This window comes from Ranitomeya imitator, chromosome 5 (genome assembly GCF_032444005.1).
Source record: "Ranitomeya imitator isolate aRanImi1 chromosome 5, aRanImi1.pri, whole genome shotgun sequence".
In the NCBI taxonomy this organism is placed as follows: domain Eukaryota; kingdom Metazoa; phylum Chordata; class Amphibia; order Anura; family Dendrobatidae; genus Ranitomeya; species Ranitomeya imitator.
In genome coordinates this window covers 659,406,510-659,426,881 of record NC_091286.1, presented here as the reverse complement: position 1 = coordinate 659,426,881, position 20,372 = coordinate 659,406,510, and the positions used below count along the sequence as shown (strand labels likewise).

The 20,372-nt window shown below is 43.9% G+C and overlaps 1 protein-coding gene across 1 annotated transcript in view; it reads left to right on the top strand.

Moving 5' to 3' along the window:
• The first annotated feature begins 1,065 nt into the window (after positions 1 to 1,065).
• Positions 1,066 to 20,372, top strand: part of MEP1A (meprin A subunit alpha) — a 33,694-nt gene continuing 14,387 nt past the window's right edge. Inside the window, exons 1-7 of the mRNA XM_069728196.1 lie at positions 1,066 to 1,193; positions 1,448 to 1,472; positions 2,367 to 2,417; positions 7,978 to 8,012; positions 11,123 to 11,201; positions 16,772 to 16,889; positions 20,081 to 20,256. Of these exons, the coding sequence (XP_069584297.1) occupies positions 1,125 to 1,193; positions 1,448 to 1,472; positions 2,367 to 2,417; positions 7,978 to 8,012; positions 11,123 to 11,201; positions 16,772 to 16,889; positions 20,081 to 20,256 (553 nt within the window). The 5' untranslated portion in view covers positions 1,066 to 1,124. The remainder of the gene's footprint in view (positions 1,194 to 1,447; positions 1,473 to 2,366; positions 2,418 to 7,977; positions 8,013 to 11,122; positions 11,202 to 16,771; positions 16,890 to 20,080; positions 20,257 to 20,372) is intronic.

Genomic DNA, 20,372 nt, shown 5'->3' with positions numbered 1-20,372 from the left:
ATAGTTGCTGAGCATGGGAGACACCATGAAAAACGTGCAATTTCTCTGCAAAACTAAAATTCTAAATGAAGTCCCACTGGTAGAATATCTACACCGCTACTTTAAGACATAACGATAACATGAGGGTTAATAAGGTAAATGGATACCCATGGAAAGAATAAAAGTTAATATTGCGCTCATTCCTGAGGATCTCTGAGCGTTAAGGTACCGTCACACTTAGCGACGCTGCAGCGATACCGACAACGATCCGGATCGCTGCAGCGTCGCTGTTTGGTCGCTGGAGAGCTGTCACACAGACCGCTCTCCAGCGACCAACGATGCCGGTAACCAGGGTAAACATCGGGTAACTAAGCGCAGGGCCGCGCCTAGTAACCCGATGTTTACCCTGGTTACCATCCTAAAAGTAAAAAAAACAAACACTACATACTTACCTACAGCCGTCTGTCCTCCAGCGCTGTGCTCTGCACTCCTCCTGTACTGTCTGTGTGAGCACAGCGGCCGGAAAGCAGAGCGGTGACGTCACCGCTCTGCTTTCTGGCTGACCGACGCTCACAGCCAGTACAGGAGGAGTGCAGAGCACAGCGCTGGAGGACAGACGGCTGTAGGTAAGTATGTAGTGTTTGTTTTTTTTACTTTTAGGATGGTAACCAGGGTAAACATCGGGTTACTAAGCGCGGCCCTGCGCTTAGTTACCCGATGTTTACCCTGGTTACCAGTGAAGACATCGATGAATCGGTGTCACACACGCCGATTCAGCGATGTCTGCGGGGAGTCCAGCGACGAAATAAAGTTCTGGACTTTCTTCCCCGACCAGCGATCTCCCAGCAGGGGCCTGATCGCTGCTGCCTGTCACACTGGACGATATCGCTAGCGAGGACGCTGCAACGTCACGGATCGCTAGCGATATCGTCTAGTGTGACGGTACCTTTAGTGATTAGTTTATGGCCAATTTCAAGATAAGGGTAAACTCATGATAAACTTCTTATGTTACTTGTAGCTGTGATAATATATGTGATAATAGTTATACTAGTTAACATGAACTTGGAAAATTGTGCAAAGTTCAAACATCACATATAAGCCGTGCGGATGGGACGTTTTCAGCGAGCATTCTCCTCCTAGCCACCATGGTGTCCCGGGCACCTCTGGGACTCCTCTGCCTCTTAGCCATCATTTCCCGCTCTAATGCCTACACAGTAAGTAATCATGACTACAGCCCTTTATCACCATTATTTGGCTCATGAATGCCAGAAAAACTGCAAGTCTCAGCTTTTTCCTTAATTTGGAGTCTATAAGGGCCAGTTGGAAAGTCAGTTTCCACCATACATTGATGTCTGTATTACTTGGAAGAGCAGTTGAAGGGTCTTCGGAATTAGAAGGACGTTGAAATTTATGGTTACACATGGAGTTCCCTTTGCTGTAATCACATTCTGATTTTTTTATATTACAGATTCACTATCCGCCAGAAGAAACTGGTAAGAGGAAAACTAAAAATATTTCTATTGTTCTGATGAACTCACGTAAAATTCTTCTGTATATTTTTTACCCCAAACCAAGTGATCTGAGAGCCATAACATTTTTTATTGCTCAATTGACATAATTGTACTAGAACTTGTTTTTTTCTGGGAAAAGTTGTTGTTTAGCGATATAATTCTGGGTTAAATACATTTTGATTACCTTTGTTGTAGTTTTTTAGGGATATGTAGAGACCAGGAAACCTAATTTCTGGTGTTTCAATATTTTTTCGTTTTATTGTTTGGGAGTATTAATGTAATATTTTGATAGATCAGACGTTTGCAGCGACACCAAATATGCTTATATGTGTAATTTATTTTTTTTCTTTATTTTTAACTGATTAAAAGTGGGTGTGTTTGAAATTTTTATATTTAATTTTTTTTTATATCTTTTTTAAAAACTTGTTTTTGTTTAATTCTTTACTTTATTATTTTAGTTTCCTTAGGGAATGTGAATCTACAATCATTTGATCACTTATTGATAAAATTACTTTATCCTATGAAGCCCAGCCACAAAGAAGTCAGCCATGCGGATTCAGTATCCCCCCCATCGCTGTCCTGTCAATTCATAGGCCCCCCGGCAGTTGGGTTGTATAGGGGTGATGGGATCCGGTGCCCCAGTGCATCGACAACGGCATTTAAATGCATTTAAAAATGATAATAATCTGCCTAATGGGTACTAAAATCAATACATCTGTAGAAACTATAGGGGGCACAACGCTTGCAAAAGTGATTAGAGAACAGTGGCCCTAGCAGACACACCTGTGAATTTACAAAACTTTACATGCAAAATTTTAATGAAATGTCGATAAATTTCCATTTATAAATTATGTAACTTTCTATTATCCACAACAGGTGACCACGGTGAGGCCGGAGGATTCATAGATATCCCTGAGATCAACAAGGGTACGTCATATGTAATTGGGTACATGTCTTATAATTGTCCTATATGTGCATAGTCTAAGATGGACAGGTAGAACGTGCACCAAGTTTTCACATTGGTGTATGAGAAATGTGCCACATCTTACTAGACATGATAGGCAATCTTCTATTCTTTTTCTTTCTATCTATCTATCTATCTATCTATCTATCTATCTATCTATCTATCTATCTATCTATCTATCTATCATTCCAAAAAAGAGGCAGCACTCCATTGTTTCAGTGGAAAAATGTGCAGGATTTTAATCAACCCACATGTCGGGGCGACGTTTTGGCTACAAATGAGCCTTTCTCAGGCCTTATACGGAAGTCCCAGGGCCACGGACCGGGTCAGCCACTGTGACATCCCCCTTTGAGCCGACTGGACCCGGTACCGAGTACCCCACGGCCCCTGGGGGCGCTCCATTATCTTTTCATCAAGAATTTCTTGAAATGTAATTGAATCCATTCTTCCTTCTACCTGTCAAATGTTCCCTGTGCCACTGGCTGACACAACCCTAAAGCACGATTGACCTACCCCTTGCTTAATGGTTGTTGAGAAGTTCTTTTTCTGAAATGCTGTGCTTTTTTTTCTCCACACATACAGTAAATCTTTCTGAACGTCTTTTGCAGTCAAGAGAGGGGTTCTGATTTACCTCTGTAGCAATCCTACAAGAATAATAATAATAATTTTATTTATATAGCGCCAACATATTCCGCAGCGCTTTACAAATTATAGAGGGGACATGTACAGACAATAGACATTACAGCATAACAAAAATCACAGTTCAATATAGATTCCAAGAGGAATGAGGGCCCTGCTTACACAGGGCAGAGAAGCAGAGCGCCGAGGGACAGACAGCGGTAGGTAAGTATGTAGTGTTTGTTTTTTTTACTTTTACACTGGTAACCAGGGTAAACATCGGGTTACTAAGCGCGGCCCTGCGCTTAGTAACCCGATGTTTACCTTGGTTACCAGCGAAGACATCGCTGAATCGGCGTCACACACGTCGATTCAGCGATGTCTGCAGGGAGTCCAGCGACGAAATAAAGTGCTGGACTTTCTGCAGCGACCAACGACATCACAGCAGGATTCTGATCGCTGCTGTGTGTCAAAATGAACGATATCGCTAGCGAGGACGCTGCAACGTCACGGATCGCTAGCGATATCGTTTAGTGTGACGGTACCTTAAGAGTTTTTGCAGAGTCGAAAGTAAGAAAAGAGCGTATTCTAGAAATGTTTTTGAGATGCAGATAAGAAGAGCGAGCCAGTGATTGGATGTGGGGGGTGAATGAAAGCTCGGAATCAAGTATGATGCCAAGGCAGCGGGCATGTTGCTTTGGAGTAATGGTATAATATTTTTGTTAGGTGAGAGGTGACAGTCGGGGAAAGGGACTGGAGGAGATGTGACGGAATGGGGTCAGTGGTGCAAGTGGTTGGGCGAGAAGATTGGGAAATAATTTCCTGTCGAATATGGTCAATTTTTTCTTTGAAGTAATTGGCCAGATCGTCAGTGCGGATCCCTGACGGGGGAAGCGCGGCCGATCACGGCCGGGTGTCAGCTGCCTATCGCAGCTGACATCCGACACTATGTGCCAGGAGCGGTCACGGACCGCCACGGCACATTAACCCCCGGCACACCGCGATCAAACATGATCGTGGTGTGCCGGCGGTATAGGGAAGCATCGCGCAGGGAGGGGGCTCCCTGCGGGCTTCCCTGAGACCCCTGCAGCAACGTGCTGTGATCGCGTTGCTCCGAGGGTCTCCTACCTCCTTCCTCGCTGCAGGCCCCGGATCCAAGATGGCCGCGGCATCCGGGTCCTGCAGGGAGGGAGGTGGCCTGCAGTACTCTAAGTGCTGTGCAAACTGTCAGATCAGCGATTTGTGATGGGACAAAGTAAAAAAGTAAAAAAAAAATTTCCACATGTGTAAAACATTTTTTTTTTTTAAATTCCTAAATAATGAAAAAAAATAAATAAAATTATTCCCATACATTTCTTTATCTAAATAAAAAAAAACAATAAAAGTACATATATTTAGTATCGCCGCGTCCATAACGACCCGACCTATAAAACTGTCCCACTAGTTAACCCCTTCAGTAAACACCGTAAGAAAAAAAAAAAAAACCGAGGCAAAAGACAACGCTTTATTATCATACCGCCGAACAAAAAGTGGAATAACACGCGATCAAAAAAACAGATATAAATAACCATGGTACCGCTGAAAGCGTCATATTGTCCCGCAAAAAAAGAGCCGCCAAACAGCATCATCAGCAAAAAAATAAAAAAGTTATAGTCCTCAGAATAAAGCGATGCAAAAATAATTATTTTTTCTATAAAATAGTTTTTATCGTATAAAAGCGCCAAAACATAAAAAAAGATATAAGTGAGGTATCGCTGTAATCATACTGACCCGAAGAATAAAACTGCTTTATCAATTTTACCAAACGCGGAATGGTATAAACGCCTCCTCCAAAAGAAATTAATGAATAGCTGGTTTTTGGTCATTCTGCCTCACAAAAATCGGAATAAAAAGCGATCAAAAAATGTCACGTGCCCGAAAATGCTACCAATAAAAACGTCAACTCGTCACACAAAAAACAAGACCTCACATGACTCTCTGGACTCAAATATGGAAAAATTATAGCTCTCAAAATGTGGTAACGCAAAAAATATTTTTTGCAATAAAAAGCGTCTTTCAGTGTGTGACGGCTGCCAATCATAAAAATCCGCTAAAAAACCCACTATAAAAGTAAATCAAACCCCCCTTCATCACCCCCTTAGTTAGGGAAAAATTAAAAAAATGTATTTGCAGCGCCCCAGAGATCTGGTCGTTGCAGTAACGTCGCTCTGCCGCTAAGGCGAGTGATGGTACGTCTGATGGCACTGAAGGAATTCTACTGACCAGGTATCACCAGCACACATTACACTTCACACTCCGGCCACTAGGGGTTGGATAGGAAGTTAGTCAGAAGCTGACTGGGTTGGATTCAGAAGGGTCCCTGTCAGGCGTGGGAACATGGCAGGTACCTAGCGACCAGAACAGAACGTTACGGAACTGCACCTGCACTACCTTGCGGCGGTATCCTAAGAAAGAAACACGAAGCGAAGGATATTGTGGAACAGTGAGAAACGAGATCAAGCACAAAGGAGAACCAGTAGGAGTCGTGCCCCGGGAACGGCAACATCCTACTGAGGCGCGTAGCCGGTGGCCGGAACACCGAGGAAGTAACTGACTCCATGCCTTTCTTCAAACTCCGCAGGACAGTTAATTATAGGTTGGCTGTCTACCTTAAATTTCCTACGAAGACATAGGAGGCAACGCGTGGAGAGGGGCGTCTCTAGGGTCCCGGAAGAGCTCCGAGCCTTCCCGTCATACGGGTGCGTCGTAGCCATAACATACCTGGGGGACGAGAAACTAGTAACATCTGGAACGAAATAGAAAGAAAGAGAAAGAACTAGAAAGAACGAACGAACGAACTAGAACAGAAGTTGTGAGGACTATACCAAATGCTCAGCAGGGTAGCACTACAACACACAGGCGCTATTGGTAGGCAACGATTTCCACCTGCAAAGGGAACTCTGGATGTGCCATCGGACCGGCCGGTCTCAGACAGCCCTGTTAACTGTGCTCTGGATTGAGGATCCTGAAGTCTTCAGTAAAGAGGTAAAGAGACTGCAACCTTGTGTCCTCGTTATTATCTGCACCTCACACCATCCACCATCCACCTTACTGGGAAGCCCTGGGGACATACTTCACCTGTGGGAAGGTTCACCATCTAGCTGCCATTCCATCACCCCAGCGGACCCCACAGCAGCGTCGGTCACCCTGACCGAACACCACAGGTGGCGTCACGAAATCCCTGACAAACTGTACCACCTTTATTGGATGCCCCTTAGCAGGGTCGCGGACCGGGTCTAGCCACCGTGACAGCCTCAGAACCGAACCAAAGAGGCCCGGTACCGAGAACTCGCGGCCCTGTGTCTGGGGGCGCTCCATATTTATTTCCATTTTCCCATTAGGGTTAGGGCTAGGGTTAGGGCTAGGGTTAGGGTTGGGGCTAGGGTTAAGGCTACAGTTAGGGTTGGGGCTAAAGTTAGGGTTAGGGTTGGGGCTAAAGTTAGGGTTAGGGTTTGGATTACATTTACGGTTGGGAATAGGGTTGGGATTAGGGTTAGGGGTGTGTCTGGGTTAGAGGTGTGGTTAGGGTTACTGTTGGGATTAGGGTTAAAGGTGTGTTTGGATTAGGGTTTCAGTTGTAATTGGGGGGTTTCCACTTTTTAGGCACATCAGGGGCTCTCCAAACGCGATATGGCGTCCGATCTCAATTCTAGCCAATTCTGCTTTCAAAAAGTAAAACAGTGCTCCTTCCCTTCCGAGCTCTCCCGTTTGCCCAAACAGTGGTTTACCCCCACATATGGTATATCAGTGTACTCAGGACAAATTGTACAACAGCTTTTCTTGTCCATTTTCTCCTGTTACCCTTGGTAAAATAAAACAAATTGAAGCTGAAGTAAATTTTTTGTGAAAAAAAGTTAAATGTTCATTTTTATTTAAACATTCCCAAAATTCCTGTGAAACACCTGAAGGGTTAATAAACTTCTTGAATGTGGTTTTGAGCACCTTGAGGGGTGCAGTTTTTAGAATGGTGTCACACTTGGTTATTTTCTATCATATAGACCCCTCAAAATGACTTCAAATGAGATGTGGTCCCTAAAATAAAATGGTGTTGGAGAAATGGGAAATTGCTGGTCAACTTTTAACCCTTATAACTCCCTAACAAAAAAATATTTTGGTTCCAAAATTGTGCTGATGTAAAGTAGACATGTGGGAAATGTTACTTATTAAGTATTTTGTGTGACATCTCTGTGATTTAATTGCATAAAAATTCAAAGTTGGAAAATTGTGAAATTTTCAAAATTTTCGCCAAATTTCCATTTTTTTTCACAAATAAACGCAGGTAATATCAAATAAATGTTACCACTATCATGAAGTATAATATGTCACAAGAAAACAGTGTCAGAATCAGCGGGATCCGTTGAAGCGTTCCAGAGTTATAACCTCATAAAGGGACAGTGGTCAGAATTGTAAAAATTGGCCCGGTCATTAACGTGCAAACCACCCTAGGGGGTAAAGGGGTTAATGCCTGAATGGCGTGGCAACGTTTCGGATGTAATATCCTTTCTCAAGCCAAGCTTGAGAAAGGACATTACATCCGAAACGTTTTGTGCTGCTTTCCTTTTTTTGAATCTATCTATCTATTATCTATCTATTATCTATCTATCTATCTGTAAACCAAAATGTGCGAGATCATGAATAATACATCACAGTCCACACACACACATATATATATATATGTATATATATATATATATATATATATACACATAGTATACATATATAAAACATACATAAAGTGAATTCAGAGATTTTTCCCATAATCTACTTGTACCCACACACTATAACAGGAACAAGCGCTAAACAATAACGCTGATATACTGTGATTTTCCATCATTGTTTTCTAACTATATCTTGTATCATTGATAGACAAGGACCTGTTCCAAGGAGACATCAAGCTTTCGGTGAGAATTCCATTTTTTATTAATGGGCAATGTGATTGGGATGGTAGTAAGTAGTTTATAAAGACTATACTTACTCCTCCAACCTTCATGTATCTGCACTGGTTTCTGCTTGTCATATAGCCATGAACAACTTAAAGCTCAACTGATCTGTCAGCAGATGAAAAGTGAGCAATTTCTCCTTTTATTTATTCCCGTTACTCCCTGAGTATTCTTTTTTTTCTAATTAATTAACCATAAGGTTCAAGAGATTTTTAGTGCTAATTTTTACTGTCTTTCCAGGGAGGCTGTGTGACAGAATCTGCATAAAATCACATGCTAAATACGGTAGTTGCAATTCAATCTATGTATGAGATAGCCAAGATGATTGTCTATAAAATGATAGTAGTTTTACATTCGAAGCAGAAGTGGAAGATGAGATATGGAGCCTGAAAGATAAAAGTTCAAAACATTGTTACCCTTTTGCTCATCTGTGTAACTCAGTACCAGTCCCCTGGTAGCTCCAGCATTATACAGATAGACAGTGTGAGCAGCAGTGCGAGCAGCTTCTTCTTACCTCAGCACGCCTGGTATCTCCAGTATTAGATCAGATAGAAAGGTGGACAGCAGTGTGAGCAGCCTCTTACTGCAGCACCCTTGGCATCTCCAGTATTAGATCAGATAGACAGGATCGACAGCAGTGTGAGCAGCCTCTTCTTACCTCAGCACCACTAGTATCTCCAGTATTAGATCAGATAGGCAGATTGAACAGCAGTGTGAGGAGCCTCTTCTTACCTCAGCATCCCTTGTATCTTCAGTATTAGATCAGATAGGCAGGTGGAGAGCAGCCTCTTCTTACCTCAGCACCACTGGTACCTCCAGTATTAGATCAGATAGACAGGGTGGACAGCAGTGGGAGCAGCATCTCCTTACCTCAGCACCTCTGCTATCTCCAGTATTAGATCAAATAATCATGGTGGACAGCAGTGTGAGCAGCCTCTTTTTACCTCAGCACCCTTGGTATCTCCAGTACTAGATCAGATAGACAGGATGGACAGTGGTGTGAGGAGCTTCTTCTTACTTCAGTACCCTTGGTATCTCCTGTTTAAGATCAGATAGACAGGGTGGACAGCAATGTGAGGAGCCTCTTCTTACCTCAGAACTACTAGTATCTCCAGCATAAGATCAGATAGACAGGGTGGACAGCAGTGTGAGCAGCCTCTTCTTACCTAAAGTATCGTCAGTAGTAGATCACCCGTAAGAGCCGACTTTTTTAGCCCCAAACAGATACCTATCAAATATGTGCTTACCAATCACATATTAAGGGTAAATTAAAAAATTTTCCGATGTGGTAGAAACTTAGCCCATGTTAGTCAATGAAAAAACTGGGTAGGTGGGATTTTAAGTACATGAATGAGTTTCAGTTGCATCTGCTGCCGAAAACCCTGTTTTACTGCCAGTGAGAGCCATTTTTTGACTGTAAGTGGCTGTCACTGGGGTGTCTCTGGTTTGGGGTGGTTGGATAGCTGCATCATTATATAGCAAAGTGCACTCACAAGTAGATGATGAGTTTTCTACAAAGAAATCCCAGTATAAAATACTGCTATAATATTTTACTGACTCTAAAACTTTATTTTCTTATCAGCCTTAACTAGTAATTATTATTTTTTTTATAAAATATGTAATTAAGACCGAAGCTGAAGAAAGAACTACAACGAGGAATAATAAGTAATGGACCATTAATGATTAATAACATCACGTCTATAAATGTGCAAGTACATAAAATGATAAATAATAAACTCAATGGTCGGGGAGCATCGTCCTTATTTATTTATTGTTTCACTGTTTTGTGATAATATGTGAGCACTGTATGGTAGAATCTTTTTGGACACTCTATAGTGATAATGTGTGTGCTCTATATGGTGCTATTTGCGTTGGCACTATATAGTGATAATACGTGAACACTGTATTTATTTGGGAAGTGTATAGTGATATATCAGCACTTTATAGCAGTCAGCATTCATTTGGCCATTGTATGGTCATATGTGAGCAATGTGCGATAGTATTTATTTGGGCACTGTATAATGTTTATAGGTGAGCGCTGTATGGCCGCTGTTTTTTTTTTAGCTTTTTTTTTTATAATATGTGAGCTCTGTGTGGTAGTATTTAATTGAGCACTGTACAGTCATAACATATAAGAACTGTAAAGTGGTATTTACTGTATTTGGACAGTGTATAATGTTAATAGGTGAGCACTATATGGCAGTTGTCATTTCGGCGCTAGGTTTTGATAATTCATCAGCACTGTATTTATTTAGGCACTATATTTTGATAATATGTGAGCACTGTATGGTAGTATTTATTTAGCCACTGTATAGTCATAACATATAAGAACTGTAAAATGGTATTTATTTGGGCACTGTAAAGTATTAATATGAAAGCCCAGAATGTCACTATTAATTTGGGCACTATATTTTGATTATTCATGAGAATTGTAAGCTTGTATTTGCGGTATTTGAGCACTGTATAGTCACAACATGTGAGAATTGTAAAAGGTATTTATTTGGGCACTGTATAGTGTTTATATGTGAGCACTGTATGACAGTATTCATTTGGACACTGTATTGTGATACTTTGAGAACACTATATAGCCGTATTTATTTGGGCTCTGTGTGGCACTAATATTTAGGCACATTTATAATATATTATTTGGTGTCAACACTGTATAGTTGTGTTTATTAAGCAGCTTTTTTTGGCTAAAGGACGGCACCGTTATGTGGGCACCATACTTTATTCCTTGTATAATTTAGCTCTGTATAATATCTTATTTGTATATAAGTTGTAGGAGGGGGTATAAGGGGAACAATCCTCACAGGGCACCACGCATCCTTAGTCAGGCTCATGGCCCAAGTGCAACCTTATTCTCTACACCCCATGTATTACATGCCTGCTTATAGACCAACATATACTGCACCATGTATCACTCTCATCCCCCTGCCGAGACCATGCTAGAGTCTCAGTAATGGCACAGGGTCTGCACCGAAAAGCATTTATGGGGCATAGGAAAAAACTAAGGGTCATGGTCCTTTCATAGCCGGGCGCGTGTACTGAGCATTTGTGTTTTCTGTCTGCAGAAACGTGATCGAAATGCTCTGCGTAATGAAATTTACCGGTGGAAGTTTCCTATTCCGTACATATTGGCTGATAACTTGGGTAATATCAATGCACAGTTTGTCTATTTATCTATGTGTCTATCTATCCTTCTATCTATCTATCCTTCTATCTATCTATCTATCTATCTATCTATCTATCTATCTATCTATCTATCTATCTATCTATCTATCCTTCTATCTATTGTAGCAGGGCTAAAGGGTTTGTAGTCGATGGGAGGAATGTGCCACATAAGTGCCTGGTTGCTGTAATGTAGCCCGGAGTATTCCTTTCTTGCACATAATCTTGTATATGTGTTTCAGGACCTGTGGTAATGTCAGACCACATGGCTAATCATGTGATGGGTTACTGGGTGGGGTTAGCTCTTTATAAGACTGGCTAATCCTTTACACAGCAGATATGTGTGGAGGTGAAACCCTCCTGAGTGTGTTACGGCTTCAGGACTGAGCCGGATGAACTGGACACTTGCTTTTCTTTGCCTGAACCAAAGGCCCATTTTGCTTTCTGTTATTTGCCACTTGGTTTATGAAGCAATAAACCCAGTGAACTTTAAAGGAACACGTCTCCTGAGTGTCAGCCGTCGCAGCTGAGTGAGTGAAATCGCTACAATTGGTGGAGACGTGCGAGCAGCGTTCCCAGCGGAGAACGTGAGTTTATTTTTGAATGTCCTGGGTCAAGGCTGTTGCAAGCCAGCAAGCATTGCCGGAGAAAATGGAGGACCTGCTGAAACACTTGGTCCAGATGCAGTCACAGCAGGAGAAAAGGCAGAGCCAGCAGGAGCAAAGGCAGCAAGAGAGCAACAGGCTGTTGATGCAGCAGATACAACAGAGCCAGCAGGAGCAACGGCAGAGTCAGCAGGAGCAATGGCAGCAGATGCAGCAGAGCCAGCAGGAGCATCAGCAGCAGATGCAGCTTCTGGCAACCGCCATCCAGGGCAAGGCGAGCGCCCCAACCCCAGGTTTGGCTGATGACACCCACGTCCGGAAGACGGTAAGACGCGCATTGCAGAAAATGACTCCCGGGGATGATGTTGAGGCCTTCCTGACGGTGTTTGAGAGGGTCGCTGAGAGGGAAAAACTTCCGCCAGAGCAGTGGGCAGAGGTACTTGCGCCATACCTGACGGGAGAACCCCAGAAGGCGTACTATGATTTGACCTTGCAAGATGCCAAAGAGTATCACAAATTGAAAGCCGAGATTCTCGCACGTTTGGGGGTGACACTGACTGTCAGGGCACAGCGAGTTCACTCCTGGGGCTATCACCGGGACAAACCACCTCGTTCCCAAATGTTTGATCTGTTGCACCTGGTCCAGAAATGGCTGCAGCCAGAATCCTCTGCGCCTGCACAGATGGTAGAACGGGTGATGATGGATCGGTTTGTCCATTCCCTCCCGAGGCCTATACAGTCTTGGGTTGCCCAGGGTGATCCCCAGAATGCCGACGAGCTGATCGGACTGGTTGATAGATACCAAGGGTTGGAAGGCTCCTTCGGGAGGCAGCCCATGCCGTACTGGGGGTCCCAGAAGGCAGCTGAGTCCCAAAAAGGGGTGGTGCGTCCAAGGTCACAAAGGGCGGGGGAGGTGGTGCCCAAGGTCCCCACGGGTGATATTATTTGTTGGAGGTGCCACAAGCCAGGACATATAGCTGCCCGTTGTTCCCAAACCACTGAGCAGATGGACTGCAGCATGGGACGCCATTGTTCATACTATGCGTATCCAGCCTGTAGTGTGAACTCTCCATCCAACGAGGGACCTCAAGCGTGTCTCGTAAAGGAGAACGGTCGAGCAGTAACGGCACTGTTAGACTCGGGGAGCCTAGTGACCCTGGTGAGGGCCACTTTTCCTCTCTACCTGCTCCCAGGAAAGAAGGTCGGAGTGCGGTGCATACATGGTGATGCAAAGGACTACCCTATGGCCAGGGTGGACATTGAAACGGCATGTGGCACTGAGTCCCACATAGTCGGCGTGGTTCAGGACTTGTTGCACCCTATAATTATTGGCCGGGATTTCTGTTTGTTTTGGGATTTGTGGGGAAATGGTTCTGAGCTCCCTGGCAGGGAACCAGTGAACCCTGGAAGGGTATCGCCACACCCAGAGGCAGACAGTTTTCCTTTTTGTGTTCTGGTTGGGGATGAGGAGGAAGTATCCCCTACATCTGACATTCTGGAGTTAGAAGTTACCGGTGAAAATTTTGGGACTGCCCAACATAGGGACCCCACTCTGAGGGAAGCCTTTAATAATGTCACAGTTATTGACGGGGTCGTACAGGAGCCGGGGGCAGACACAAGATTTCCCCATTTTCTGTTGAGGGGGGAGTTGTTGTACCGTGTCACGAAAATACGGGAGGAGTTGGTAGAGCACTTGATAGTGCCGGGTCCGTATAGACGGAAAGTGTTGGACATGGCCCATTCACACATCTTGGGTGGACACCTGGGGGTGGAAAAAACGCAGGAACGGGTTGTGCAGAGGTTCTATTGGCCTGGGTGTCACCGGGAAATAGTGAACTATTGCAGGTCCTGCCCTACATGTCAGCTAACTGCTCCTACTCCTCATTTCCGGAACCCCCTTGTGCCACTGCCCATTATTGAGGTACCGTTCGAGAGAATTGCCATGGACTTGGTCGGTCCCTTAGTTAAATCAGCTCGGGGCCATCAGTATATATTAGTCATCCTGGACTATGCCACACGCTATCCTGAGGCAATTCCCTTGAGAAATTCTTCCTCAAAAAGCATAGCCCGCGAGTTGGTCCATGTCTTTTCCCGGACAGGTCTGCCAAAGGAGATCCTGACTGACCAGGGTACACCTTTCATGAGCAAGGTGATGAGGGAGTTATGCAAAGCCCTGAAGATCTCCCAGTTGATGACCTCGGTGTACCATCCCCAGTCAGATGGCCTTGTTGAGAGGTTTAACAAGACACTAAAGAACATGCTGAGAAAAGCTATAGAGAAAGACGGTAGAGACTGGGATTGTCTCTTACCCTATCTGATGTTTTCCATTCGTGAAGTTCCACAGGCCTCCACAGGGTTCTCACCGTTTGAGCTTCTATATGGCCGACATCCACGAGGACTCCTGGATATAGCCAAGGAAACCTGGGAGACCGAAGTCACACCCCACAGAAGCGTCATTGAGCATGTGGCCCTGATGCAGCAGAGGATTGCAAAGGTGATGCCTATCGTGAAAGAACACCTTCTCCAAGCACAAGAAGCTCAAGCCAGGGTCTACAACCGGTCTGCAAGAGTGAGGCAGTTCAATCCGGGAGACCGAGTTCTTGTGTTAGTTCCAACAGTGGAAAGCAAGTTCTTGGCCAAATGGCAAGGGCCATATGAGGTTGTCGAGTAACTTGGTGAGGTAAATTATAAAATTCACCAACCAGGAAGACGGAAACCATTCCAAGTTTACCATGTCAACCTCATCAAGCCATGGCAAGATAGAGAGCCGACAGCAACTCCGTCATTGTTAAGCAACCCAGAAGGTGAGGTTGGAGCGGTTACTATAGCAGAGACGCTATCAAAGACCCAGAAACAGCAGTGCCGGGAGTTACTCCAGAAAAACAGGGACCTGTTTTCAGAATTGCCAGGATACACGAAGGTCATAGAGCACGAGGTCCTAACAGAGCCACATGTGCGGGTGAATGTGAAACCTTATCGTATTCCTGAGGCTCGTCGAGAAGTTATCTCCAAGGAAGTGGAGCGTATGTTGAGGCTTGGGGTCATTGAGGAATCCAAGAGCGGTTGGTCGAGCCCAATTGTCCTGGTCCCAAAACCTGATGGAGAGTGGAGGTTTTGCAACGACTATCGGAAGTTGAATGAAGTCTCCAAGTTCGACGCTTATCCCATGCCCCGTATTGATGAGCTCATCGAAAGGCTTGGGCACGCCAGATATATATCCACCTTGGATTTGACAAAGGGGTATTGGCAGATCCCCATGGCACAGGAAGCCAAGGAGAAGACGGCCTTTTCGACACCTGATGGATGCTTCCAATATGCCCGGATGCCGTTTGGCCTACAGGGAGCTCCGGCGACCTTCCAGAGGGCTATGGATAGAGTCCTTGCACCCCATAAGGCCTACGCTGCTGCGTACCTAGATGATATCGTCATCTTTAGCCCGGACTGGGAGAGTCATCTGGAGAAAGTCCAAGCGGTGTTGGATGCTATAAGAGAGGCCGGATTTACTATAAACCCGAAGAAGTGCGCCTTGGGTAAAGAAGAAGCTAAGTACCTTGGATACATAGTGGGTCATGGAGAAATAAAACCCCAAATCAATAAAGTGGAGGCAATCCAAACGTGGCCAAAACCAGTTTCCAAGAAACAAGTTAAAGCCTTCCTGGGAATCGTGGGATATTACAGGAGGTTCATCCCAAACTTCGCCACGATGGCTGCGCCTCTGACTGACCTGCTAAAAGGGACAAAATCAGTAATGGTTAAGTGGTCCGAAGAAACAGAGTCAGCCTTCCAAGAAATGAAAAACGCTTTGTGTAAGCAACCCGTTCTGATGGCCCCAAACTTCAAGAAAGAGTTTATTCTTCAGACAGATGCCTCAGATGTTGGGGTGGGAGCAGTCCTTCCCAAGAACTACATGGGGAGGAGCATCCTGTTCTCTATCTGAGTAGGAAGCTGTCCTCATCTGAAAAGAACTACTCAGTCGTTGAGAAGGAGTGCTTGGCCATAAAATGGGCCGTGGACACATTGCGGTACTATCTGCTGGGACGTAAATTTAGACTGGTATCTGACCATGCCCCGCTTAGGTGGATGAGAGAAACGAAAGGAAGAAATGCTAGAGTCACCCGGTGGTTCTTAGCCCTGCAGGACTTCAGTTTCCATGTGGAACATAGGGCCGGAAAGCTGCACGGTAATGCGGATGCCCTATCGAGAATCCCTTGTTTAGTGGGGGAAAGTGCCAAGCCCCACGGCTTTAGGCAGAGGGGGGAGGTATGTAGCAGGGCTAAAGGGTTTGTAGTCGATGGGAGGTATGTGCCACATAAGTGCCTGGTTGCTGTAATGTAGCCCGGAGTATTCCTTTCTTGCACATAATCTTGTATATGTGTTTCAGGACCTGTGGTAATGTCAGACCACATGGCTAATCATGTGATGGGTTACTGGGTGGGGTTAGCTCTTTATAAGACTGGCTAATCCTTTACACAGCAGATATGTGTGGAGGTGAAACCCTTCTGAGTGTGTTACGGCTTCAGGACTGAGCCGGATGAACTGGACACTTGCTTTTCTTTGCCTGAACCAAAGGCCCATTTTGCTTTCTGTTATTTGCCACTTGGTTTATGAAGCAATAAACCCAGTGAACTTTAAAGGAACAGGTCTCCTGAGTGTCAGCCGTCGCAGCTGAGTGAGTGAAATCCTTACACTATCTATCTCTTTATCTATCTATCTATCTATCTATCTATCTATCTATCTATCATCTATTATCTATTATCTATCATCTATCTATCTATCTATCTATCTATCTATCATCTATCTATCATCTATCTATCTATCTATTATCTATCTATTATCTATCTATCTATCTATTATCTATCTATCTATCTATCTATCTATCTATCTATCTATTATTTATCTATCTAATCTACTAACAGATTTGTATTTGATTTTCGTTGGTGATTTTAGACCTGAACGCTAAGGGAGTGATTCTTAAAGGATTTGAGATGTTCCGTCTGAAATCTTGTGTGGATTTTAAGCCTTATGCAGGAGACTCCACCTTTCTACATTTTCAGAAATTTGGAGGGTAAGTTACAAACCATACAGATGTCTATACAATTTGTATGGAATTTATAATTAACACTTGGTTTTTAAGAACATCATAGTTCCATACAATTCAACCCGAGAATAGGCACAGATTGTGTTAAATTCTGCTGCATGCAACATTAAAATTTTCCAATATATTAGCTGTATTATTAATGCAAATTGCGAGGAAGAGGACTAGAAACTCTAGTGATACCTATTGGAAGTTGCAATCTTAAAAATCAATATCATCCTTTACCGCATAATTTAGGATAAGAAGCCAAACCAAAATCTAAATTTACAGACACAGTGTTTCGGGGTGTTTACCTCCTCATGAGTGCAAAGCAGGAGCTATGAAGGAGGATCTATGGGGAAACGTTTCTATTTGTGGAGATTGCTTAGATGGTGTAAGGAGACATTATAGGCCATACGGTGCTTGTCTGGGAATTTACAATAAACATGCAATTAGCCTATTCAGAGAGAAAAAAGGATAGGAACTCTGGCGCTACGTTTAAAGTCTAATATTCCCCCTTACACACTTAGACAAGGTCTCTGACCTAGCCAAATCAGATCTCCTGCTTTGCACTGATGAGGGGTAAACACCCTGAAACACATGTCTGCAAATGGAATGTTAGATTTAGCTTCTAATCCTAAGTCATGTGACATCCTTGACTTTTAGGATAGCTACATCCAATAGGTGGCGCTAACGTTCATTTCCTCTTGCTCTCTCTTCCTGTTCAGCACTTTTAAGTCTAACTAAGTATTGATGTGAGAACTTGGCACTATGCTCAGTTTGTGAAAACTTCTTGTAAACTCTCATTTTTGTCATATGATCTGTATGAAACATTTCATAGCAGGAAGTTCATAAAAATCTCATTACCGTATTTTTCGGATTATAAGACACTCCAGATTATAAGACGCACCCCAAAGTTTGAGTAGAAAATTAAGAAAAAAATATTTTTTAATAAAATGGTGGTGCTTCTTATAATCCTTGCATCTTATTGCTTACTGGGGGGGTGGTGAAACGTTGTCCTAGGTTCGCTGCTGGAGAAGGCAGGTGTGGGGTGATGCCGCAGGCAGGGATGAGTGGGGGCTCCGATGTGTGGCGTGCTGCTGAGGGGGTCTTGTGCTGCTGCTGGGTGTCTCCGGGTGCCCGGTGGTTGCTGGCTGGTGCTGCGGGTGTCTCCAGTGCCCAGCGGTGCTGCTTGGGTGTCTGGCGCTGTCCGGGGCTCTGCCGACATTTTGCGACAGGCACAGGTACAGGCAGGGTTCGGCCAGCATGGAAACGAGTTCAGAGTCTCCTTTACCAGGTGGAGTTAGACGCCTTCCAACAAGCGCTGTGGTGTAGTCCTTTGCTGCCTTATGCCTCACAAAAAGTCCTCACTGTTCTCTCTGTCCCTCTTAAAGGCTAGGGCAATACCTGTATTACAGGTAACTCAAGCCTTTTTACAGGCTCTCTATCATGACCCTTGCTCTATGCGTTACTGTATCTTAAGGTATGGGGTGGACAGGTGACTTGCAATCAGCTGTCCCACTGGTTTTTGCTGTGAGATGTAGAATACTGCGCAACCTCGGTCTTCCAGCTACCGGTTTCAGGCGCTCTGCAGGGAGGTAGCTCAGTCGCAGCTATTCTCCCCAGGTTTCACTCTTCTGTGCTTCGCTCTCCTACACGCTCACTACAAGCTGTTCTTCTTTCTGTGTTATCTCTGTCCAGGAGCTCTGGTGATAGGTTCTATGTGACAGGTTCCATGTAATCCTTGTGTGCTTTTGCATGTGTGCTTTGGGTCACTACCCAACTGGAGGACCCATTTTGTTATTTTGTTGCACATCTTGCCCTATAATTCTCTGATAATGCTCAGTTTTCATTGTTCCTGTAATATGTTCAAGGCCCCCAGAGGCATCATAGCAACTCCCCAATTTTATGGATCCTGTACCATCTATCACCATAAGTAGGGGGCAATTTTCTTTTTAGGCTTCATGTCATCTATAAGCATGATGCTGGTATACTTTGAGAAAGAACTTTATTTGGGTGGAATTTGTCTAATGAATATTTTCCCAGAAGAATGAAGGTTTGTCAATAACTTTTGTAAACTTTTGTCTACCCCTCTTTCTAGAAGGGTTATTGACTGTTAGATGAGTAGTAAACCTTTTGATATCATTTGAGTTCTCTCATCACTTTCCCTTTTCCACCACGTTCTGGAAGGGTTCTTGACCATTACATGAGTAGTAAACCTTTTGAAAACATTTGAGTTCTGTCATCACTTTCCTTTTTCCACCACATTCTGGAAGGTTCTTGACTTGAGTAGCAAACATCTTAATAACATTCTTAACTGTTGAAGCCGGAATGCCAAGTTCTTTGTACCGTTTAGACTGCTTGTGCTTGGTGATAATAACAATTCAGACCTGTACAGTTGTTCTCTTGTTTTTGCCACTGTGAATAAGGACAGGGAATAAAACTGTCCCGTCTGAGTATCAAGGCCAACATTCATAGGATAATTAGAAATCTATATATATAATTGTCTAAGGGTTTTTCTGTCTGTCTGTCCTGGAAATCTCGCTTCTCTGATTGGTCGAGGCCATCAGGCCTCGACCAATCAGCGACGGGCACAGCATGGCGACGATGATGTCATAAAGGTTGCCTCGACCAATCAGCGACAGGCACAGTGTGCCGCGAATTCGCCTCGACCAATCAGCGACGGGCACAGTATCGACGTAGATGTCATAATGGTTGCCATGGCGACGATGATGTCATAAAGGTTGCCTCGACCAATCAGCGACGGGCACAGTCTGCCGCGAATTCTGGAATCATCATTGTCCATATACTACGGGGACATGCATATTCTAGAATACCTGATGCGTTAGAATCGGGCCACAATCTAGTTAAGTCATATGAGCACTGACAAAGGTGGTGGAACAGGGGAGACTAATATCTAAGTTTTCCTTTGTTTCAAATTGAACAGCGTGTGCCATTATTTGTGTCCTATAATTGTTTTCAATTTGATATCCTTTTTTCCTGACGAGGTATATTGCAATTTTTTTTGTATAGTTTTCCCATGTATCAATCAAGTTTCTATCTATCCGAGCAGGAGATATTTTACATGGTTTTCAGAATATTCAGGGGTGCCGATAATGTTCACCACAACTGTATTATGTCAATATATTTATATATACAGAGGTTATTTTGTTTCTTAAAAGCTGCTGGTCCTATGTTGGAGACTTCGGCAGAGGTCAGAACCTCTCCATAGATAGTGGCTGTGACCATAAAGCTATTGTGGAACATGAGCTTCTTCACGCTCTGGGATTCTATCACGAACAGTCAAGAAGTGACCGAGATGACTACGTGCAAATCTGGTGGGATGAGATCACGGACGGTCAGTTTTTTGTCAGATCTTCTCTCCGGTGTGCAAATTATATTAGTGATTTTGGGGTAACTTGGGTTCTTAAATAATGGCATCTTCTATCACTCAACTATGGAGTCCAGATTGTA